This window comes from Castor canadensis, chromosome 7 (assembly GCF_047511655.1).
Source record: "Castor canadensis chromosome 7, mCasCan1.hap1v2, whole genome shotgun sequence".
NCBI lineage: Eukaryota > Metazoa > Chordata > Mammalia > Rodentia > Castoridae > Castor > Castor canadensis.
Genome location: NC_133392.1, coordinates 12,723,615 through 12,748,646, shown reverse-complemented (window position 1 = coordinate 12,748,646; position 25,032 = coordinate 12,723,615). Strand labels below are relative to the sequence as shown.

Genomic DNA, 25,032 nt, shown 5'->3' with positions numbered 1-25,032 from the left:
GCTAGGCAAAAAAGAAAAGAAAGAAGGCCTCTTCCCCGAAGAAATTCAGGCCGCCTTACTTTCCATTCGCGTTTGAGGGTGAAACTTTAAGGGGTGGATAGATGAGAAAAGAGCTGCCTAACTTTGAGAGATGGCCAGTCGCGTTAAGGATCGCGTTTGCAGAACCTGGGGCTGCGTGCAGACCAAGCTGCTTCCTAGGCCAGGTAACACAAGAAGCCAGGGCGGCTCGGGCGCTGGCCGCAGACACCCAGCGAGGGGGAGGGGACCCGGAGGGAGGAAAGGAGGGAGGGGAAGAGAGAGCGACCCGGGTCTGAGACAAAGAAAGCGGGGCTGCTCCGACAGGGGGTGGGTTCGGCGTCCGGGTGGGGAGGAGAGAAGCCAAGGGTGCCAGGGAAAGGCTGGACTCACGGAACTTGGAGGTGGAGGTGTTGATGTTGATGGTGGAGCTGGGGGTGGGGGCGGGGGCCGCCTTGGCCACGGCGGCGGCCGCGTCGCAGCTCTTCAACATCATGATCACCCCATTGGCCTCCGGCGGCGGCGGTGGCGGCCCCATGGCGAGCCCCTCCTTAGGGCCCTTCCTGTCTATCGAGACTGCGGACACGGCCAGCAGCTGGCCCCCCGGAGGCTCTCGGACAGGGGCTGGGATCGACAAGGGGGGCGGCGGCTGCCGGAAGCTGTCCACAGCAGCCTCCCAGTTGTTGTGGTTCTGGTCGTCCATCATCGCCTCGTAGGTGAGCACCTCCTCCTCCTCCATGCTTTCCTCCATCCTGCTGGCCCCCGGCACCCGCCCGCCTCACAGGCACCTGTCGCCCGTCTCAACCCCCGGGCCCGGGGGTGGGGGGGGCGGGGCGGCACGGTAACCTCTTGCAGTTCACATCGCCGGGGGCCGGAACGGAGCGCGGCAGTGAGGGCAGCAGGGCCTCTCGCTCTCCGCCGGGCCGACTCTTTTGGAGGAAAAGCTGACTGTGGTGGGCGCTCCGGGGCTCTCGTTCTAGGAGCGGCAGCCGTAAAGCCGAGACGGACTTCACGACATTTTACAACAGTTTCCAACAGGCGGTTGGACAGGGCGGCAGGGGAGCGGCCAGGAAGGCACGTGATACGAGGGGAGGAGCCTAGAGAAAGCAAAGTGAAAAGGGGGCGGGAACTGTCAGTCACCCCGAAGCAGGTTTGCCCCGCCCGCGCAGGCAGAACGCTGAGAAGGGCGGGGCGATGGCACTCTTCGGCCCCGCCCCCGGCCGGCTTCACGTGATAAGGGAATTTGGTCTGCGCACGCGGGTTCGCAGTCTAGTTGCCGGGACGACGGGGAGTTGGGCGGTGCCTGAGGCGCGCCAAGCCGGTGGGCGGCCCCAGTGGCACTGGCCTCCCCTTCGGTCGTGATTTTGTCACGTCCGCCCGGTCCCCGGGCCCTTCGCACTTCTGAGAGCCTCGCAGCGCCAACCTTTGCTGGGGCCACAAGAGTCTCCGGAGTGCAGATTATAAATGGAGCCGACTGCTGGTGGACGGGTTCCTCAGCTCTTACCTAAAACCGGGAATAAAAACGGAGTAACCGGCTTGCGAAAAAAATCAATGCATTTGAGATATTGGTGGGGTTTTGGCCTTGCTGGGGACTGAAGTCGGCCTCGCTCGTCCTAAGTAAGCACTTCTTCCGCTCTGCATCTCCAGCCTCCTGTGGATGTTTTCAACGTCCTTTTAACTGCGCTACGCACTTAGACCAGAATTTTTTTATCGCCTGGCTTCTTACACTCTCACAAATCTGACTACAAATTGGAAATAGGCGTCTTGAGGGCCAAAAATGAAAATTAACTAATTTCAGCGTTCTGAAAACGAAACTTGCAAGTTATAGCAGTAGTGATAATATATAATACGAGAATATATTTTAGAATTGTTTTTTGTGGAGCTCATCCTAGCTAACGGCGATGAGGAGATTGTCTAGAAAAACCGTTAATTACATTTAAGTTAGTAGATAATGAATTTTTGTTTCCACAAGATAGGTAAAAGCGGAAGGGAAGAAGGGTTTCAGACGCCGGGACATTGTTACTTCTGATGTACGTCAGTGCCATTTGTTTCAGCTTCTCTACATATACTTGTCCTGTACTATATTTAATGGGCTGTTTTTACCAGTCACTTGGAATAATTTAACTCAGACAATATTGTCTCACATTAATCAATGGCATTTTTTAAGTTATATTTTTTAATTCTCTGACCTAGGGATACGTGGGAACACAAAAACTTTGTTTACATATAAGAGAACTACATGAAATAATGAGGGGAAAAACGTACAACCTAAGAATTCTAGTCCCAGCCAAAAGATGGGAAAAGGAAGACAAATTCTTTTTCGGACAATTGATGATTTGTAATCAGTAGACTCTAGGTAGAAGGTGTGTGGATGTTTCTAGAGGTAAAGACAGGTCACTATATCATAAAAGTTCCAATACTCAGAAAAGATACAAAAATCATAAACATGGCTACAAAATACAGGAAGCAAAAACTTGACAGAAGTGCAAAACAAAATCTACCATAGTAGTAGGTGGGTTTTGTTTTTAACAGATTGCAGTTGAGTTGAATATGCCACACCCTTCCAAGGCACTTCCATGTCCTAATCCATGGAATCTGTGAATGTGACCTTATTTGAATAAATATTCGCATTTGTTGTTAAAGCTCTTGAGATGTAGAGATCACCATAGATTTTCCAAGTAGACCATCAACCCAATGACAATTGTACTTATAAAAGAGGAAGATTTGAGAGAAGAGAAGACATAGGGAAGCAAAGGAGATAATGTGACCACAAAAACAGATTGGAGTGATGTGGCAACAAGTTAAGGAATGTTGACATCCATGCAACACTAGAAGAAGCAAAGAATGAATTCTCTAGAGACTCCAGAGAGAGTGAACCCTGAAACACCTTATTTCAGACTTCTAGCTTCCAAAATTAAATATATTTCTGTTGCTTTAAGCCATCCATTTGTGGTAATTTGTTACAGCACAAACTAATACATAAATCAAGGGAACAAAAATCTTTAAGGGACTAAAAGGGTTGAATGACATGAATTGCCAAGCTTAATCTAAGTTGATGGTATACAACATTGCCTCAAAAACTGCAGAATACACTTTTCTTCCAAGAATATGTGAAACATAAAAATTGAACATACTGGATCCTAAACAAATTTCTGTATATCTAAGGGTTGGTGTCAGCATCTAGACTCCCTGACCACTATGCAAGTAACTTAGAAACCAGTAGCTAAGCACTAACTAATAAGCCCCCATGTCTCTCTTCTTCCAGTCAACTAATGGGTCTGAAAATTAGAAAACATTTGGAACTGAAGGAATTGGTACAATCGTGGTAATAAAACTTCCACCCAAATAAGGTCCTGCTGCAAGAGGTGAACCCTGAACCCTTTCGTGGATGTGCTGTCAAGATGATCAATGTAAGACTTCAGTTTTTGCTTTCATTGGTAAAATAACATTATGGCAAAAATATAATAGTTGGGCCAAAGCAGTCAGCAACAGGATACAACTTGTTATTACATATAACACCTATTAATATAATATATATAACATATTATATATAACACATATATACCACCTATTGAAGGGAGACCTATTGTTAACTGATTGACTTAATGAATGATACATTGTTATACTTTACATTACACTTTAGTAATTATTACCTTAAAAATCTTTTATATTTTGTTCTGGAGATGGGTTATAACATTATTGGCAACACCATCCCAACAGTGGACTCAGGTTACTAATTAATATACCCGTAGGAGTAGGGGGGAGAAATGGCCCAAACAATGTATGCACATATGAATAAGTGAATAAAAAAATTAATACACACCTTCCAGAGTCCCAAATATTCATCTATTTGTTAGTGTTTTGTTTGTTTCTGTTTCCCACTAGGCTGTGAGTTGCATTTAAAAAAGGATAAATGAATATGTAAAGTGTACTTGTAACTTTGTGTATAGGAAGAGAACACTGATTCAAAACATCCACAGCAGTTACTTAGGGATAATAGGGTAATGAATGGTTTTAATCTTCTTTGTATTCTTCAATATTTTCTTTGTCTCTACAATGAGCATGTATTATGTTTATAATCAGAAAAATTTGCCAAACTTTAAAGTTTAAAATTTTAAAACATTAAGGAAGTATAAATCGGGATATCATAAACTAAAATTTCTAGTTTGGCTTCCAGAAACAGAAATCTCAAGTAAAAAAAATGCTTTAAAAATATTCATTGACTAACAAGCTAATAACATCTGGAAATGGCAGAGGTGAGGCAGAGTTCAGCTGAGCCTCCAGCTCCACCCTCTGCTGTTCTTAGTCCTCCCCTCCTCTTTCACAGGCTTCATTCTCCAGTGTTAGAAAAATGGCTGCCACAGCCCAGGCCTCATCTATACATGGATGACAGTGTCACCATGTAGAGGGCCCATGACTTCTCCTTGCTCTCTGTTATGAGCAAATTTTTGCCAGAGACCCTCAGCCACCTTCATCTCAGTGTCTCATTGTCTCATTCCTGAACCAGGCAACCATCTGGCCCTTAGACCTGAATTCCAGAGCCTTTCACAGGAAAAGATACAGATTTACTCCTGGAGAATATGGCCAGCCCCTGGAACTGAGAGCAGGATTGGTTTCTCCTTAAGTACTTTGACTGACAGAGAATATCTATTATATAGATATAATAGCAAATACTGAGGTCAATTTGGGAGGTTTTAATGAATTCCAGGTAGTCAACAATGCCCGTTACAAACCCAAGTACTTAGTTTCCTGGCATCATCCATCACCTCATCTCATCCCAACCTTTCTATCACCTCCACTTTGTAAATACCTCCATAATCAATATGTTTATACAAAATTGTGTATGTACTGATGAGAGTTAAGAAAGACAAGAAAGACATTATTTAGGGCTGGCAAAGTGGCTCAAGCGGTAGAGCACCTGCCTAGCAAGAGTGAGGTCCTGAGTTTAAACCCCAATACTGCCAAAAAAAAAAGATTACATGCAGAAAGGCATAATTCATGTTCAATTACAAAAATATATTTGTAGCTAATTGTCTGAAATAGTTAAGACCTGGGAGGGGTGCAGAGACTTTATCAGTAAGAATTAGTCTTTATGCTTTTAAAAACTTTAATGCCACCTTTCCCACAGAATATTTCATTGTGTTGTTCAGTATTTCTCAACGAGTAAATACATGACTAACTTAAATCTACTTGAAATATTATTTCATATCAACAGACTTTTTTATTTTTCCTTAGTTAACTCTTATAACGTAGCTAATACATGAAGTACATATTTTCCTAAGAGAAAGCAAAGCTTTTTATTGCAAATTTTACATTTTTATCTGTCTTATCAACCTAATTCTTACATTGTTAGTAAAGGATGAAATTGCTTAGAGGTGAGCAATAAGAGGAAAGAAGAGAAGAAAAAAATTATGAAAAAAATCCACAAACAACATAAGCCTGTTCTAATTAACGAAGCAAAAACTAATTGAATCAGACAGAACTGCAGTAGACAATATACAGACATCTAGGTAATTTCTTGTCATTGCCATTTCAAGTTTACTATTATGTGAAGGAATTAGCATGGAAAATTCAAATGTAAGTTTGGTGGAGACAAACTGTATTAGGATAAAAAATGAATACTTCTTTAATTATTATAATTAAAGTATAATTATAATTTATTATAATTGCTCCAATACAGTGTTGACAAAGAAATGACTTGTGGATGTACAATGCAGTTGGAGGTCTAGATGCAAAGCTATTGGTAAAAGGATTAGAGACGTGCAAATAACTCAGGTCTAGTTGCACACAGATTACTACTTACAGTGAAGATGTGTAGCCACTCGGGGGAGTATTCTCTGTTTGTATTTCTTTCCATGTTGGATTTCTTCTTTCCTTTGACAAAAATCTTACCATCTGACTCCTAAACTCCAGGGAAATGGAGACAATCATGCACATTCTGTTATAAGCCTGATGAATTTAGAAGCTGAAGGAAATGATTGTAGGCTAAATAAGACTGTAGAGAATGAAAGGGTTCCCACCAGCACCCTATTATAGGCTGATCCCTTTCACTCATTCGTTCACAAATGTTTCTGTGTTCAGACTTGGTGCTGGGGCTATAAGAGCAAACAAGACAAAAAGCACTTCTGCCCTGTGTCAAGTATTAAGCTATTAACCACAGGAACCAACAAGCACTAGAGAGGGAAATGCTAGGTGCTATGACAAGAAGGTATCACAGAGAAATTTATTTTGCTTTAGAAGATCAAGAAAACCTCTCTGAAAAAGACTATTTCTGTTAAGATTAAAGGGTGTTAGGGAAGTTAGCTGTACAACAAATTAGGGAGGAAACATTCAAGGCAGAAGAAACAAGATGACAGAAGACATCTGGTACTGTCTAGGCATTGAAGAAAAGCAATGGAGAACCAAGTAGAGTGAAGGGAGGGAAGTGAGCATGGCATAGTGCATAAAGGTAGGATGTGGCTGGGTTATGCATGTTCTTTTAAGTCTCATTGAGAATCCTGTTTCCATCTGAATAGAAAAAAAGGTAGAGAAGTGGCGTATAATGTGACTGACACTATATAAGAGCACCTAACTGTCCTGAATGGAGTGGCCTGTAGGAAAGGAGAGAGTGAAAAGGGGCCAGTCAGGGAGCTATGGTAATAGTAAAGGTAACAGATGATGATTGCTTGGACTAGGGGGATGATTGTGGACATAGAGGTGGTAGACTGTAGATTTATTCTGACATTAGAATGAACAGGTCTTGCTGATGTATTAAGTACTGAGGGTGAGAGAAAGGATTCAAGGATGACTCACTCTGATGTGGACCCAGGTAGATGATCATCTTCTTCCCAAGGTAGGAATTTCATCAGGTGCATGCAGTGGAGAAAGAGTTCAGAGAGTGGTAGAAATAATGAGTTGGCCATGGACTCCAAGATGGACCAGAAAGTAAAGACAGGTGGGACAGATGGCTAGAGAGAAGGTAGAGTTGTGGGTGACAGGTCTCCATGAAAGTGAAGAGCTCTTACAAGGGATGTCTGTCCTTAAGCAAGAAAGCAAGAAGCTAGCAGAATAGGTCATAACCAAAGGTAGAATGTTTGAATTAATGATTTCAAAGGCAAGTCCCTCCCCCCTTCTGCTGTGCAGGAAGCCAGAGGATGCCAGACATTGCCTCAGCATACACTATCAACCAGAGCAAAGGCACACAACCTATGATTGGCCAGTCAGAAACTTTTGCCAGGGGACTCAAGTCTGGAGATAGTGACACGAAGTTGAAAGTATCACTGGACATGATTGCCCTAGGCACAGAGCAAGGGCACTATAGGCCATATACTCACCCCACTGCCCAGGGTGTGACCTCAGAGATATGCTTAGCTGCTTGGTTTACTTGGTTTCTTCCCGTGTCCGGGCCAGGTTCCCTAGCCTTCTTGTTGATTCCCTGAGCTACTCAACACCCTTGTAATCAATTCCTCTCCTACTTTAAACAGTTTGTGTTTAACTATTTAACCAAAAGTAAGACCAATACAGCAGAACTATGGGAGGGGTTGGCCAGCATGGAAAGGAAGCAAAAGTCCCTAAAGGTGAGGCCACTGGCCTGGGCCCCAGAGTTTAGAGAGCTGCGTATCACATGCGTGTGCACTATAATACATCAAAAGCCTTATGGGCACCTTTGCCACTTGGAATTTAATACCAAGTTGGAACATCATAATCACAACCCTACACATCACCTTCATAGCCAGCACTTGGCTCCCAGTCAGTGCTTCTCTTCACTCTGCACATTCAAAACAAAAATCAAGCACATCTGCATGCCAAGAAGGTTTCTGGGTGGTGTCCACCACCGACACAGGAGACAGAGACTTCTTTGGAGTGCAGGAAGGAGCTGAGCAACAGAAGCACTTAACTGAGAGAGAAAACAAATTAATTAACTTCTCAAATCCTTTCCACTTGGCAATAATGTGATAGATTCTTGCATAACGAAATATCATTTCCCAGTTGTGCCAAGTGTCCAATTTTGTGTCTCATTCGTGGTCCTGGAGCTACTCACTGTGTTAAAGCAATTTGATTTAATTTAGACAAGAGAGATGAGATGCCCTGGAAGAGTTAAGTGAAAACAATAGAAGCTCCTCAAATGTGAGTGAATTGTGGTCTTCAGTGGAAAATGAAATTACTTTAGTATTTGCATTATCTGCAGTTACTTGGTGTGAACTGTTTCTTATAAAAAGAAAACCAAGCAGTTTAAAAGTTTGCCTGTTTTCATCTTTTAAAGGATTAATTTTTAAAGGAAACAAATAGGTTTGCAGGATTATGAAGAAGATGCATATACAATTTTCCCAAAATGTTTTTGAATTTCTATAGAGACATTTTGGCCACTATAGATCAAGATGTAACCTGCAGAGAGATATAAATTTAATAACACATTGCTATCACATTTCCTGTTGGAACCTAGCATTAAAGATACAAAAGGGAAATATTTTAAAACACTGTATGGATCGTGCTGTTGCCATAAGAGACAGTGATGCATGCATGGGAATGTCACAGAGAAACCCATCTGTAGAATCGATGTGAATTGATAATTACAAAAAAGAGTGAAATTCATGAAATTGGTGATAGCAATTTATGTAAGGAAATCAAAATACTTTGTACTATTTTCTATGACAATAATTAGTCATGTACAAGTTCATCTCATCAAAATGTATGAACACTGCTATGGTTCGGATATGGTTTGAGTGTGCCCCCCACAGCTTCATGTGCTGGAAATTTTAATAAGTGGGCATAGTGGGAGGTGGTCAGGTCAGTGGGCACAGCCCTCAGAAGGGATTAATGTAGTTTTCACAGGACCCCAGTTCTCTCAAGAATGAGTTGTTATCAAAAGAGAAAGACTAGCCCTTCCTTGGTGTCTGACTTCCTGTCTCACCATATAATCTCTCTCTTTCTCTCTCACTCCTGCCATGTTGCCATCCACTATGTTCTGATGTAGTCTGCAGGACTTCACCAGAGCTGAGCAGCAGCTAGTCATATGCTTGGATCTCTAAAACTATGAGTTAAAGAAATACCTTTTTTATAAAGTACTCAGCCTCAAGTATTTTATTATAGCAACAGGAAATTGACTAAAACAAGCATGGTATCATGGTTCATTTCCAGTCTAAGTATTGTTTTAATAACTTAATTGACAATTCCATTGGCTCTGCTCTTAGCAAAATATAGTTTCTGCATTTCAAATTTAGTAAAAAACTCCCTAAGATCCATGATGTCCCCAGAAAGGTTGTCTAATTTGTCATTACTCTCAATAGAACACAAATTATGTGAAAGTCTTGATTATAACAACATAATTAGTAATTTACTTAAGAGAAGGCAAGAAAATTAACTTTCATGAAGTAAATATAATTTATGAATTATGTATGACTTTTTATTACTTATCCAGCCCATCAAAAGAGCACACAGACATAATAATAGTGACATCCAGTCATCTTTGATATTTTAACCATAAAAATCACATTTTTAAAATTTTGTTATAATCTAAAAGTATTTTTATCAAGGAAGGGGAACAAGGCATGTGCTATTTGTTTGTTAGCTGGATATGTAACATTTAAATATCTGGACATAGAAGTGAGCCTCCCCAGGGATTCCTGCCACAATTACTAGAATTGCACCCAGTGAGGAGAACAGGGATGTACAAGGCCAGAGGACCAGAAAGCAGTCCATGTGAGAATGGTATGCAGATAATGGTGACCCAGATGTGAAAGTAAGAGGGGAGGCAATAGCCAGGAGACAGTCACTCCAAGGAGGTGAGGTAGGAAACCTCAGTGGTGCTCCCCAGAGCAAAGGGAAGGAACAGAATGGAAGCAGTTGTGGGGACACAGTGTCCCCCATCACCCCACAGGGTATGAGAGGAGATAGTGCTCAGAAGACAGATAAGGTTGGGTTAAGGCAAGGGCCTGGGGGAGTATTTAAAGGAAAATACCCAAAAAAATGTGCTGATAATGGAGCAAGAGTTCTAAAAGACTCCATGAACAGGCATGGATCCTGCAGGAGAAAAGAAAAGAAAGTGTGTGAGGATCGCGAGAAGTTTGGAAATAAGAACTCAGAGTTTTATTAAAAGGCATTCCCTGAACTTTGAGTGATAAAGCACCATTGAGTGAGCCAGTGCATCCAGTCCTCATGGAGCCTTAGAGAAAGAGGATACCTGGGCCTAGCACAGCTCAGCTGTGGCCTGCTAGAGTTGACTTGCGGGACTGACCTTTCGCCATCAGCCAGCACCAGCAGGTGCCATGGTATCCATGGTTGTCAGTAGTGAGCACAAGACACCTGGGTTTTCATGCCCAGTCATTCCAGGCAGTTATCATTTGTATCACAGGTGGTTGGACCAAGAGCTTGGCACCAATGCTATCAATGGATTAGCCCTGGGTAGAGGCCAGGGTGCCTTTCACAGCCATACTGGTTATCTTTGAGGAGTTGGATTATATCTTATCATACTTAAGAAGCTACAGATACGAGTGAATCTCAACTTCTATTTGTTACACACATAATCATCACTTTCACACATCGCACCTTAAAATGCCTCCCGCACTCTAACCCCAACATTTCCAGCTTTGGCAGTGCTGTCTCCTGCCACCCACAGATCGGTTTTGACAGCAACCCTGTTACATACTGTTACCTGCTCATTAGTATATGTTCATAAAGATTGCATGTTTTCCCTCATTGTTTTGTAAAACTGAATAGAAAATGGAACGCTGGATGAGCTGACACCAGTGATGTTTTGAAAGCTATAAAGATGATCCCATTTAGACATAGATCAAAATCATTAGGAGTGAGGCCAGCAGGGATTTTAATCTCTGTCATTTCCTGGAATTCAGGCGATCACTCACGTATTTAATTGTAAAGAACAAAATTAAGTTCAAAGGCAGCCAAAGACTGTGTAAAAGGCCTATTGTAATTGAGGATTTTATAATAGTTGTAGTTTTCTGAGAATGGGCCAGCCTCTTAGGACCACATGGATTCATTGCTCATTTTCCATGCATTCTGCTGTCCCAACATTTTGAGGAACCCATGTTACAAGGAAGCAGAGGACTGCCTGCCATGCAGTCCACAGAGCTTCAAATGAAAGTGTCCTTCCTAGGGACACAGTACCTCTGAGATGACACCTAGGCATCACTCTTGAGGCTTGACAGGAAAGAAGCTGGAGAGGTCATTGAGGTGACTGTGTCACTCTATCAGGGAACGCAACTAATGGTTGCTGTGCACCTGCTGCACATCAGGCTCCTACGAGGATCCTTTCCCATCCAGGATGGGTTGCCCTTCCTCTGGACTCAGCTACCCTTAAAACCAATGCTGAGAGGACATATGGGGTCATGATGGTCACAGCATTAGCCACCTTCTCCATGCTCAGAATACCATGGGTAGTACATTAGCCATATCGAGACTACTAATAACAGTGATAATCCAGTGCATGCTAACTCCATGCCAGACCCTGTGCTAAGCATATGCGTTCTGTGGACTAACTTACCTTCCCAAGAACCCCAAGGGGGTAGAGTTTGCACAGACAAGGAAGCTGAGGTTAAGACAGTGTAAGGAAAATCCCAGAATTCTGGTAAGAGGAGCTGGAATGGAAGCAAGGAAGTCTGACCCCCTGGACTGTTCACCTGTCCACCATACTCCACTCCAGTAATGGGCCACAGTTGGCAGCAGGGGTGGCACAAGGTCCTGGGGAAGCGCACCAGGTGGCTGACCAGCAGAAGATGGTCATTGCTGAAGGCAGCCATGTGCAATTGGAATGATAGTTGGGTCAGACAGATACTACTGACCTCAGAGGCCGCTAGGAGGGTCACCCAAGTCACTGAAGTCCAGTCCCCTTCTGACAGTCTTTCCAAGAGGCAGATCTTCCAATATTCCCCAAGGACAATGAGTGACTTGGCCACTCCTACAGCATATGCACTTTCCTTCCAGTCAGTTCATCTCCATCATCATCTAGAAGGTTCTCTCTTTCCCCTTTTTCTATCCTTTTTCCATACATAACTGTGCCTCAGACTTCCAATGACACCGTCATACACTCAAGAATTCAGAGATGGCAGATGTCCAAGGGAGAGCCAGTAAGTAACATTTGCAGGTGGGTTCCTTTGGTCATCATATTGCAGTAGGGCTGGGGACAACCAGACCTGCCCAGGCTGTGGCCACAGTGCTTCCAGGAGGGGACTGTCAGTAGCTGAGCCAGCAGCCACTCCCTTTCCCCATAGCCTATACTCATTTGCTGGCAGACATGAGGAAACCATCGTCTCCAAAGAGTATCCTACAGGATGAAGTCAATCATGGGGATTCCCTAAGAGTACTAGCTGACTTAAGAACAGTCTGTGCTGTGATCCTGGCCAAAGAGTCATAAGAGGTCTGGGGGAAGACAAGAGACATGAGGAAGGAATGTTCTCTTATCAGGGGATGGGAAAGCTTGGGCTCTGAGACTGACTCAGGTCTGGAGCCAGCAAACTAAGTGGGCAGAGCAGGAAGACAGAGTGAATCTTGGGCCTTAAGGATGTTTTGAAACCAAATGAACCCCCGGAACTGCCTTACCTCTGAGCTTCCTGTTGTGTGACTTTCAGCCCCCTTGGAGTGTGAGCCATTTCAGTTGGATCCTCTAGTACAGACAGTTGAAAACCCCAATACAACAACCCAGCGGCAGCTGGTGGCCTTTGCCACCAAGGGGATACGCTCCACCAGACTGAAGGTGCCCTGGGAATCTGAGTCCAGTTCCTGCCACCCTATACCTGTGGGCAAAATGAGAGAGAGTAAGCCAGAAGTCACTACAAGGAACTCTCCTGGAGGCCCAGAAAAGTGTCAAAGCACTTTACAATCAAGCCTAATTGAAAACAACAGCTCTTTAATCTAAATTTACAACATAATCAGCCTTCTGGTTACCTAATTATAATTAAATTAGATTGGCAGTGTATTTCATATATGCTAATTAAAAGCACCAAAAGGAAAAGCTGCTGCTTGGTAAATGCTGTGTCTTTGCTCCCTCCTGGAGCCAGTGTGAGTGCTTCCTGGGCTGCAAAGTTGGAGACCCAGGTTCTACTCCTACCTCTGCTGGCACTGGCAGAGTCACTCAGTCCCTCTGAATCTCTTTCAGTCTTCCTAACTGTTAGATTCTGAATCAAAGAGATTCTTTTTTGGGAGAGTACATAGCATTATACAAAGTGTAGTCACTGATCATTTTGCCCAATCTTGAACATCATATAACATGCAGTAAGCCTGTTTTTGTATAATAAGATGCCTACTACATTTTTCAGGGCATTTTATGACCAGAGAATTTGATGAGCCTTAACTAGGACAGATTTTGACTATTGAACCATAAATGACCTTGGGGCCCCAAGACTACAGAAAGGAAGTTGGATTTTGCAAGCACCCTCTAATTGTGGCAAACTCCCCAACATTCACTTTAGATGTGGCCTGGGAGGTCATGAGCAAGGAGGAACCTCCCAAAGCATGGACCCAGAGCCATGAAGACCAATGGACCTGGGAGCTCCTCCCAGAAGTCAGGGAAGTCTAAAAGAGGGTGCAGCCACACCTCCTCTTTGCCTACCCAGCAGGATCTCAGATTGGAGGGGCAGTGGCTGCTCTGTCTGCTGTTCTTCCTCTTCTTTTATTGTTTTTTTGAGACAAGATCTGGCTATGCAGCTCAGGCTATCCTGGAACTCATAATTCTCCTGCCTCTGTCTCCTGACTGCTGGAATTACAGACAGGTACCACCATGCCTGAACATTCTTTCCCTCTCTGAATAGAATTTGTGTAGTAGTCATGCCATTTCTGCACTACCTCTATATATTTGATGAGTAGGTAGGTTCTGTCACCAAAGAACAAGAAGCCACATTCAGACTGGACTGAGCATCCACTTTGAAAGGGAAATGAACATATGCTTTTGGGTTAGGTAATAGAAATATGCACATGGATACGGAGCTGCTCACCAAAGGCACAGGTCCCCTTTCCAGAGTGTGGGGCTGTCACTAGGAAGCAAGCAGCAGCTCTCCAGCCAGCAACTACCTTTCCCAGTCCCCTTGGATTTTGAGAACATTAAGGTGAAATACACATAACACAAAATTAACCATTTTAAAGTAGACCGTTGTGGGCACGGAGTACATTCACAAGTTTGAATTCCCTCCCTCCATCAAATTCCAAACACTTTCATCACACCAAGAGAAGACCTGTTTCACAACTACTCCTCATTCCATCGCCCCAACCTTCCTGGCAACCATGAGCCTGCTGACCATCCCTATGGGTTTCTATTCTGAATATTTCTTACAGAAGGAATCATTCAATCTGTGACTTTTGCATCTGGGTTTTGTTTTGTTTCATTTTACTCATCATATCTTCCATGTTCATCCATGTTATAGTATGAATATTTCATTCCATTGTATGGACATACTACAATTTGTTTATTCATTTATCCATGAATGGACATTTCAGCCATTTCCACTTGTTGGGCTATTGTGGATAGTGCTGTTATAAATATTTGTATCCAAATATTTGCTTCAATACTTGTTTTCAGTGTTTAGGGTTTAAACCTAGGAGTGAAATTGCTGGGTCAAATGGTAATCGTTTGATTTTTTTTTTTTATAATACTGGAGTTTGACCTCAGAACTTCAAGCACTCTGCTGCTTGAACCACACCTCCAGCTTCCTACCCTCTTTTGAAACAGGGTCTGGCTATGTAGCTCACCCTGGCCTCAAACTCTAGCCCCTCCTGTCTTGACCTCCTAACTTGCTGGAATTTTTAGGCATGCATCACCGCCTGGCCTGTTTAACGTTTTTGAGGAATAGTCACACTGTTTCTCACAACACTGATTGGCCCGCTTCCATTTTGGTGATTGATGATTGGTTTTCCACAATGACAAATGAGTGGCAAGGATCTTCATCACATTTGAACAGGAGTGCCTCCTCCTAAGGGCATACTGCTTATGGTTGACTGCAGACTCCAAGGATGCACAGGAGGGAGGAGTCATGAGATGGAGGGACCCAGGTCCTGGATGAAGGCTGTCTGACCAAGAGAACCACACATCAAATAAACTTGGACATTAACACAAGTCACTGAGGTCAGGTTTTGTCTGTCACAGTAGTTGGTGTTAACTAATATATCATTTACATTCCCTCTCAACCCCCAGCTTTCTGGTAGAGTTTAATGTATATGGTCTACACCCACATCCCAACTTGCCTGTATCAGAAACCTTGTTCATCAGTTCTACTCTAGACAGGATTTTTAGGTTGCAGGAAGCAGAAATGCTCACACTAAGTGAAGCCCAAGAAGGGTTTATTTTAAGGCTACCAAGAGCTCTTGAACTTTGGAGACAGAAAGCGGAGAGCATCCAAGCCTCCTGCAAGCTATCAGAAGCCTAGCAAGGATGGAGGGCAGAGGAGACACTCATCCATGTGCCAGTCGGGACACCACCAAGACAGAGGCAGAGAACTTTTACTATTTTGGCTTTACATCAAGCTGCTATCTTTAGATATGCTGAACTGGACATCTCTAGTTTGTTATGTATGGTATTTGTTTCCAGGCAAATTCTGGTCCCTGCTCTCCGTTTCCCAATCTGCCTGGAATGAGGTCCCCGAGGTCTTGCCATGAGGAGCCAACAGAGTGCTTTCTCCACCCTAAAGCCAGGCCCCTGTGGTCTCTGCTTCTCTCTCTAGGCAGCCATTCCATGTCTGTTCCATTAGACTGTTACCTTCTGCAGGCTTCTCCTGCTGGGCTCGTCCCCACTGCACACCACCCAACCCTTGTGCCCCAATGTCCAGATCTTGCTGACTTCTCCCTCCTCTGAAATTCTAAGGTGGGCACAGTCCACCCTCATTCCTCACCTGGAATCCATTGTCCTGTCTGGCTGGCTCTCTTTTGTCTATCTCAGCTCAGACCTCCTCCTCAGAACCTGGCTCTACCACATGGTGCGCCATGATATCAAGCCAGTTATTTAATCTCTGAGCCTCCATTTCCTCATCTTTCAAGTGGGTAGAACAACAGTACCCACTCAGCATTCTGATAAGGATGGTTCTGACCCCTTCCTTGGTCAGAACCGAAGTTCTGAATAAGCCAGGTGCCCAATGAATAGTAGGTGTAATCAGCCAGTGGTTCTCAAGCCTTCAGGTGGTCAGAATCACATAGATGTTTTAGCAAAGGTTCCTGGCCCCTCTGCCATCCCAAGGGATCAGAATCCCAGGCATCTGAGTTTGAGAATCTGAGATTTGATGATCAAGCGGACCCCACCAGACTGCGCAGGCAACTTCCAGTGGGAAGCAGGGAGAAACCACAGATCCTGTCCTAACATGATCCTCCCCAAGCCATTCCAGGACTTCCTCCCCACTAGTGCAATGCTTGCTCAATGTGCCCTCCCTGGAGAGATGACAGTCTCCTTGGCCCCCTTCCTCATCCTCATCCTCCACAGCACTTTTCACTGCACCCTGCTGTGTCTGCTTTGCATCTTGTGTCGCTCCCCAGGGAGATGCAGACCTGTGCACCTGCTGGTGCCTGACACATAGCAGTAGTGAGCACATCTGATAAATAGAAGACCCAGGCCTTGGGCAAATCAGAGCTATTGACCCCTCTCCTCAGACTGGACATACTGAGGTCAGGTTTTGTCTGTCACAGTAGTTGGTGTTAACTAATACATCTCTATCTGATTCCAAGGGGACCTCCAGCCCCCCACAATTGGGCTTGGGGCTTCAGGAACTTGCACAGAGTCAGGTGGTCTGCTTTCTCTCTCACCTTGCTTTTCTCTGACCAGGGAGTACAGAGGGCTGGTCTGCCTCTGGGACCATCCTCCACTTCTCCAGCTTCTTAGCAGTGGGGATGGGAAAAGGTCAGAGGTCTCTTGTGGGGGCTGTGCCTTTGTAGTCTTCCTGGGTGGGTAGCTCCTATTTGCCTGGCTGACCCTTTTAGACGCTGGTGCCTTGTGGGGTACCAGCATGAAGTCACCTGACCCAAAGGGCCTCCCTCACCTTGTCCCTTGATGTGAGCAGTCTGGTTACACTTACCACCCACCCAAACCAGCGTTCCCTTCCCACCCTGGCAGTTACACCGACAGTCGCTTGGTGCTGGAGGGTCGTTTTACCTGGAAGCAGCTATCCCCCACCATGTGCCCTAGATGCCTGGGATTGTGGATGGCCAGTGGCCTGCCCCAGCCTGCCCTCTTCTCCCCAGCTCAGTGAGACTCACCCTGAGATCAATGTGGCCAGTGCCCAAGCATCAGCTGATCAGAACAGAGTGCCAGGCCTTTCCTGCAAGTATCCCCCATCCCTGCCAGGGATCTTTTTATAACCTTCCCCTTTCATTGGCCTTGGTGACACAATGAGGGAAGCAGCCCTTCCCCCATACAAACCCTGGGGAGGAAAAAAAATTGTCTCTCTCCAATGAAGTCCAGTACAATTTCTGTCCTCACCAGCCTGGGACCCAAGTCATAGGGCAAGACCCCTTGACAGCCTGTCCAACAATCAAGCTGTCATCATCAAAGCTGTCATCTTGAAGCCTTCGCCATGTGCAATGAGCCTGCAAGAAAGCCAGGCTCCTAACACAGTGATAGGAACCAGATTATTACTTCCTCCTTCCCTTCCTTCCTTCTTCAAGTCTTCTAATAGCTACAGGAATATAAACTGAATTATTGCATATGACTTCCAGGAAGTGGTTCTTAAAGAAAGAGAAAAGAACTTCCTTTTTCTGGTGGTGAGAAGGTAAGCATGATGGCTGGAACTGCAGCAACTATCTTGGGCTATAATGTAGACTCTGCCTGACAGGGGTGTCAGAACAACAGAGTATGAGGCTGGGTTCTTGTGCAACCTTGGGCGGCCTCTCTCTGGTTCATTTACATGAGAGAAGCAGATCTTATCTTGATATACCACTTTCAGAGCTTTCTGCCTCTCACAGCCAAACTTCATCTTGATAGTCTGGCTCTGAGCCTGAGACCTGCTCTTTCTTGGAAAAATTAGTTTCTTGAGATAATCAGGATGGAAAAGAAACACACTTGCATTATTATTCAAGATTCTCTAGCTACGCCTGTGTACTGCTTAAGTTCTCTCTTCCGCCACAAACGGTGCCTGACTCATGCGTTGGAGTAACTCACAGGTTTCAAAGTCAGCTGACCCCAGGTTAGAATTTGGTTTCTAAGATTTACTGGGAGTGTAAACTTGAGCAAGTTTGCCAGCATTTCTGACCTTTATTTTCTCGCTTTAATACATAATGATGATAATGTCTGTCTTTAAGAATTCTCCTAAAAATATTTGTTTTGAGACAGGGTCTTGCTATGCAGTCCAAAATGGCATCAACTCACAATCCTTCTGCCTCAGCCTCCCAGGTGCTGGGTTTACAGGCCTGGACCACCTAACAGATTTCTATTGTACAACTTTTTTTTGGTTGGATTGGGGTTTGAACTTAGGGCTTCACACTTGCAAAGCAGGTGCTCTATCTCTTGAGCCACGCCTCCAGCCCATTTTGCTCTGGTAATTTTCAAGATGGAGTCTCGTGTACTATTTGCTGGCTTTGAACTGAGATCTTCCTGATCTCAGTCTCCCAAGTAGCTAGGACTGTAGTCGTGAGCCACAGGCACCCAGATTATTGTACAAACTTTTATTTACCTACTATCTGTGTGGCATTATGCTGAAGATACAATGAAAAAGAAAAAAAAAAAGAAGAAGGCTTCAGCCTTCATGGAGCTCAAAGTCAAGAAAGTGAATAAAGAGGGATTGTGTGGGCTGATACAGTACCTGCCTAGCAAGTGTGAGGTCTTGAGTTCAAGCCCCAGTATTGCCAAAAAAGAAAAAATAAAATCAAGAGGTGCTGCGGCTGTAGCTTAGTGGTAGAGTATTTGCCTAGCATGTGTGAGGGCCTGGGTTCAGTCCCCAGCACAGAAAAGGGAAAGGAAGGAAGGGAGGGAAGAAGGCAGGCAGGCAAAATCATCACAGCAAACAGCATAGTGAAATGGAGGACAGCGGGGGTCACTGGGAACTGGGATGTCACCCCTTTGATGACCTCACGTAAAGCCCTGGGCATACCCACTGGTGCAAGGAGAGTCCTTGGATAAGAGCCTGCCATTACCAAAGCCCCATGGTCCAGCAGGCAGCTTGTACACAAACCTCACCCTGCTCCTCCAGTCTGTGCTGCTTCTGTCCATCTGATCATGGGCAGAGAGCAGGATGGACAGACAGAAGGTCTCACACACATAGCTACCAGCAAAGCAATTGGATGCAGAGGCCCTGCCTGGCACAGGGTCTGTACTGAGTTGGCTTTGTTCCCTGGTATAATGGGTGCCACCTGGGTCCCAGGGACTGCAACTGGCATCAGTTAGTTCTCATTGAGCCCAAGCTGGTGCAGCACCCTGGCTCCCCTCCCGGCTACTGGCATTGGAAGTAGCCAGCTCCTAGCTGGGCGTCTTTTACTTCTAGCAACCTCCATTGGCGACCTCTTCTTGATCAAACAGGGCCCACAGCTGCCACCCTCATGACAAACCTGGATGCAAGGCTATGAGAGCAAAGCCCAACCACCACTGTGAGCGGTGAGGACAACTTCAGCAGCAGAGACTCCATTTCCTGTGTCTTATTTCCATTCCTAGAATTTCGTCCCATATGGAACAATAGACAGGCTAGAATTGGTGATGTCATGTCCTACCTACCCAAGTGGCTGCTTTGAAGGCAGACAGTATGGGAGAGGTCAAACCATACGCAGCTGTTTCTGGTGGTCTGATCTTGAGCAAGTGATTTATCTTCCCTAAGCCATGGTTGCCCCATCTTAAAATGGGCTTGGTAATCACAGTACTTAGCTCGTATTTTGTGCAAAAGATTAAGTAAAATAATCCATGCAAATGCATTCAGGGAGTGGTCAATGTTGTTTGCTATGACTCATCTTCTTCACTCACTCAACAAATGTTTTTAACTATCTACTACCTGCTAGACGGTGTTCTAGGCTCTGGAGATACAAATAACAAAGTTGGAAACACGAGAAAGTTCTCTCAGCTAATCACGGTCCACTGTGTAGTTGCAATGCATTTAAACTGGGCAGATCTTAGGCTGTACCTACCTTGATGTTTTACATACCTTTTTTTATGCAGCAAGCACCCCAAAACTTACTGCTTCAAGTAACAGGTGTTACTTCTTTCTCATGACTGTGGGTGGTCTGGGTAGTCAGTGTGCCTGGGTCAGGCTGGCCAGAACTAGATGATGGAAGATGACCTCATACACAGGTCCTAGGCTCTGGTGGGGTTATCTGCAGCCACCTTTTCCATGGTATGTCTACCTCCAGAGGGCTGTGGTGGGCTTGTTCACCAGACCCAAGGGAAGAAGGCAAGCTCCAACTCACAAGCACTGTCCAAGCCTCAACCTGTGTGTCACATTAGCTTTGTTCCACTGGCCAAAGCAAGTCATAAGACCAAGGCAAGAGTCCTCTGGGAGGAAATTGTACCCTGGCCCATTCCTAAGTAGTCCCCAAGCATTGGGTCATATAGCCCTGTATTCGTGAGCTCCAGCTGCCATAACAAAATAACCCAGCCCAGGTGGCTTAAACAAAGGAAATTTATTTGCTCACAGTTCTTAAGGCTGAAAGAACAATATCAAGATACCAGTGTGACTGGGGGCTGTTGAGGCCCCTCTGCCTGACTTGTAGATGGCCACCTTCTCACTGTGTCCTCACACAGCCAGTGTGTGTGCATGGAGAAAGATCTCTTTCCCTTTTCATAAAGCCACCAATCCAATCAGATTACGGCCCCACCCTTATGTCCTTATTCAACCTTCATTATCTCCTCAAAGCCCTATCACCAAAAACGTCAGATTGGGGATTAAGGCCTCGGCATATGAATTTGAGGGGGGCACAATTCAGTCCATAGAAATCCCTAATTTCTAAAATTCCGTGTCTTTAATACATGCATATTTATGTTTTACCTACACATTGCATTAAATAGAAATCTTAAACAGATATATTTATGTATATACATGTTTATATAAATAGAATTAGAGAAAAATATACTTTTAGTATTATTTATGTGTTTTTACTATTAACAACACATCCCAAGGCACAATATACACCTGGGGGGGGGCTTCATCATTAATGACAATGGGTGTAAATCCATCTTTCAAGGAACCTTTTTTTCTGGTAGTGTGGGGGTTTGAACTCAGGACCTTGCTCTTGCTAGGCTGGCACTCTACCACTTGAGCCACACTCTTAGACCTTTTTGTTTTTAATTACTTTTCAGATAGGCTCTTGCAATTTTTGCCCAGGCCAGCCTAGAACTAAGATCCTTTTACTTATGCCTCCAGCGTAGCTAGGATTATAGACCTGAAATACCAGGCCTGGCTTGTTCTTAAACAAGAAAGAATCTCACTAAATTTTTACTCAGGCTGGCTTTGAACCTGGATCTGCCTATCTCTGCCTCCCACATACCTTGTCTTATGATGCTCTGCTCTGTCTGCACGCTGCCTGTTCCTCCACATTCTGTCATTTCCTCTGTGTGTCCTTTACCAGGGCAAGGGTCACTGGACTTCAGACTCATCTGGGTGACTAGGATAATCGCATCTCAAAATCCTCAATAACATCTGTAAACACTGTACTTGGGATTATAGGCATAAACCACCTCGCCCAGCCTCAAGGGACTTCTTGATCATTTTAATTTGGGGGAGGGGCAAGAAAGCTGCCTTCTTGTTGGTTCTCATTTTTATCTCAGTATGTGCTGATGTAGAGTTCCTACTGAAGCCCTCAGCTCTGCTCATTTCTTGTTGTTTTCTGAGACTTGTCTTGTCGATATTGTCTTTAAGCCTCCGTTTCTCTGTAAGAATCTGTTAAAACCATTTTTCCATTTTGTAAGGATTAGCTTAGTTAAACCTGTGCTTCGGGTGACACAGGACCCTCTCTCCTACCCCTTGAAAGAAGCTACTGATGCCAATCAGAATCTTAAAGGATTAGGAGAACATAATTGCTTTCTGATTTTTTAACCCTAAAGTTCCAACATTTTCCCCACTAGCCAGTGAGTTGTGTTGAGCACCCCACTTGGAGACTGTGGGTTTGCTTTGTTAAGGAAAAGCACACAGTTTTGCTCATATTAAAATGTAAACCAATCCCTTCTATGCCCCATGTTAGGAAGAACTAAATGGTTTGTTTATAAGGGTGTGTTCTGTGGAGCTTGGGCTTTTGTAAAATTGGAAGTCTTGGGATTATGACTATTTGCTCACAAGAAACCAGGAGATGCTTCTTATTTCCATCAGCTGGCCCTTCGGGAGAACTTTCTCACTCCCTCTCCACCCCTCATCCCCAGACCACGGACTGGTGTTTAGGACTTCGCTCCTATGACCCATTAGTTTCCTCAGCTGTTAAACTGCACATACTGGGCAGCTTGAAAAAAGTCTCTTCTCTTCCGGAAGTCTGAAGTCCAGTGTCAGTCAGCAGGATGGCGCTCCCTCAGGGGTTTGGCCTCTCGGGCCTCTAGCACTGCCCACGTGCCTTGCTTATGATGCTCTTCTCTGTCATCATGTTGCCTGTTCCTCCATGCATCCATAATTTCCTCTGTGTGTCCTTTATCAGGACAAGTGTCATTGGACTTCAGACTCATCTAGGTGACCATGATGATCTCATCTCAAAATCCTCAATATTGTCTGCAAAGGCCCCATTTCCACCCACGGTCACCTTTGTGGGCACTGAGGGTCACCTCTCCACCCACTGCATGTGCTCTCCCCACAGTTTTTCATGCATGGAGTGGGACCAGCCTGGTCTCTCTCCTGACTGTGCAGGCTTCTCTGCACACCTGTTCCCCTCAAAACACTTCCTGATACAGAGAAACGCCCCCTCCTTGTATTTCAGTGGCTCATGTTCCTGGGGGAAAAGGGAATGCTTGTGACTGAAAGGGCACACTAAGGGCCATTGTGCTCCTTCTCCCTGCCTCCCCATCTCCATGTTTTCCTCCTAACTTCTCACAGCATCCTCTAGGCTGTGACCAGCCTGGTTTCTACCTTGGGGACAGGGACAGCCATTTGGGGTATTGTCACATCACCACAATGGCAGCAAAGCCTGGCAGCTCAGAGGCCAGCCCAGGGCCAGGGAGATTTCTTGTTGACATCAGAGTCAGACTACTTCCCAATTTAGTCAGGAGTCTTCCCCATGACTAGAGCTGCTGGGTTTAGCTAATAAGAATTCGTTTTGGCTAGACCATCAGTGATATTTTAGTGTAACTATGTCCCATGCAATATTTTTAAATCTACAATGCAATATTTAGAACACACTTATTCTAAAAACTTTGCTCATCTGGGATTCAAATTTAATGAGGTATCCTGCATTTTATCAGTCAACCCTACCCATGACCTTCCCCTTTCCCTCTTTCCTTTGTTCTTTCCCCTTTCCTTCTTTCTTTTCTTCCTTCCTTCCTTCCCTCCCTTCCTTCCCAAATCCTTCTTGTGAGACTGCCATCAGGGAAGTCCCACACTAAGTGCAATGAAATGCAATGTTTTCCTTCAGGGCACTCAGCTCAGGTGAGAGCTGGTAATCCAGGCCTTTAGCACAATGTGACACCCCCCACTCCCTTCAATGTCCATATAAATGGCCTCAGAGCTTACAGAGAAAGGAACCATTAATTCTGTACCAGACAGAACAGGTCATGGTGGAGGAAAAGAACTTGAGCTGAGGTGCAGAAGCCCTTGGGGGACAGCTGTAAATGAACAGTGTTAGGCCTAGCATTCATGGCTGGGCTGGTAAGGCAGGAGCTACCTGTGTCCTGCATGGTGGTGCAGGAGGAGGGGTCAGAAGCAGTGTTGGAATCAAGTGTGAATGGTTCTTTACTCCAGAGTGACTTGATGGTTCTCTGGCTCTTACAAAAAGACTGAATAGGAAAGCAGACTCCAGCCAGACCCAAGGGGATGGCGAATCTCTCACCGAAATCCACCACAGCAACCTGTCAGGGAGGTCAGCCTGTGGCCAGTGACTGCCAGTGGCCCTAATTTTTGTCCTTTCTTCCAATTCAGGACCCAGCAAGTGACATGGTCCATTTCCAGTGAGCCCACCTCCAGCTCCCAGGGTCTCACAGCCTCCAGCCAGAGCTCGCCTGATGCCTTTCTCTTCCTCTTTCCTCTTTCCACTGTCAAGCTCCCCACCCTTGCCCACCTTTGAGTTCTACTTTAAATAAACAGTGCATTTGTTCTCATTGAGTGGTTTTCTTTCACTTCCTCAGTGCCGACTGCTTTTTAAGAAGGGGACAAGGGGCAATGGGAGTAGTTAACTCTGTGGAAACTGCCACCTCAATATGGTTTTAATACAACAGCAAATGTGGTGACATTCAGAGATAGAAAAAAATCTGTTTTTGAGACCCTTTGCACTCTGCACACATGCATGCACACTTAACAAAAGTCTGTGTACACCAGAACACACCCCAAATCTTTTATATACTAAAGAAAGACTTGTAACATTCAAAGGGAAAAATTTAAGACATATTGTTAAATATACCCTTCATTTTATTTTTGATTCAATATTTTGTCATCCCTTATGGTACAGTCCACTGTTGACCCCAATTTGTTATCCTTGCCTGTAATCCATCGCCTCAGTCATTGGCTCTGCAGTGCTTCCCACAAGATGGGCCCCATGATGCTGATGTTGACCACAACCCTGCTCTGGCCAACGGGCTGTTGGAAGACACAATGCACCAGAGGGTAAGGCAGGTGACACACTGGGCTTGGCCTCTTGTTCCTCCAGCATGTCTGTGAGAAGAACACACCTAAGCTGGTCTGCTGATCATAGGGGAAGAACAGGAGCCAGGTGGCACTGAGCCCCTCCAGCTAAGCACAGTCTCCATTAGATAACCTGCTGGTGGCCTACGGACCAATGAGCTACTTGTCTGAAATCTTTATGGGTGGTTGTTATGTAGCATTTCTGTACCCACAGTTGACTCGTCATTGGGACAGGAATTCTAACAAATATCTTTAAAGATGGCCTTAAAACCTGTTCACTCAAATGGATGCCTCTGAGATTTGATTTTGATGGCTCCTCCATGGCTATGAAATGGAATGACCCATTCCATAGCCTTGATTTCAGAATTTCAAGAAATGTTTCATT

General features: G+C 44.8%; 1 protein-coding gene and 1 long non-coding RNA gene across 2 annotated transcripts in view; one reads left to right on the top strand and one right to left on the bottom strand.

Moving 5' to 3' along the window:
• Nucleotides 1-993, bottom strand: part of Cacul1 (CDK2 associated cullin domain 1) — an 80,556-nt gene extending 79,563 nt beyond the window's left edge. Inside the window, exon 1 of the mRNA XM_020183364.2 lies at nucleotides 409-993. Within this exon, the coding sequence (XP_020038953.1) occupies nucleotides 409-766 (358 nt within the window). The 5' untranslated portion in view covers nucleotides 767-993. The remainder of the gene's footprint in view (nucleotides 1-408) is intronic.
• A 27-nt stretch (nucleotides 994-1,020) lies between these two features.
• Nucleotides 1,021-24,112, top strand: LOC109698920 (uncharacterized). The gene is made up of 3 exons (XR_002213583.2): nucleotides 1,021-1,632; nucleotides 3,281-3,425; nucleotides 23,949-24,112. It is a non-coding gene; the product is annotated as an uncharacterized lncRNA (long non-coding RNA).
• Nucleotides 24,113-25,032: the final 920 nt, after the last annotated feature.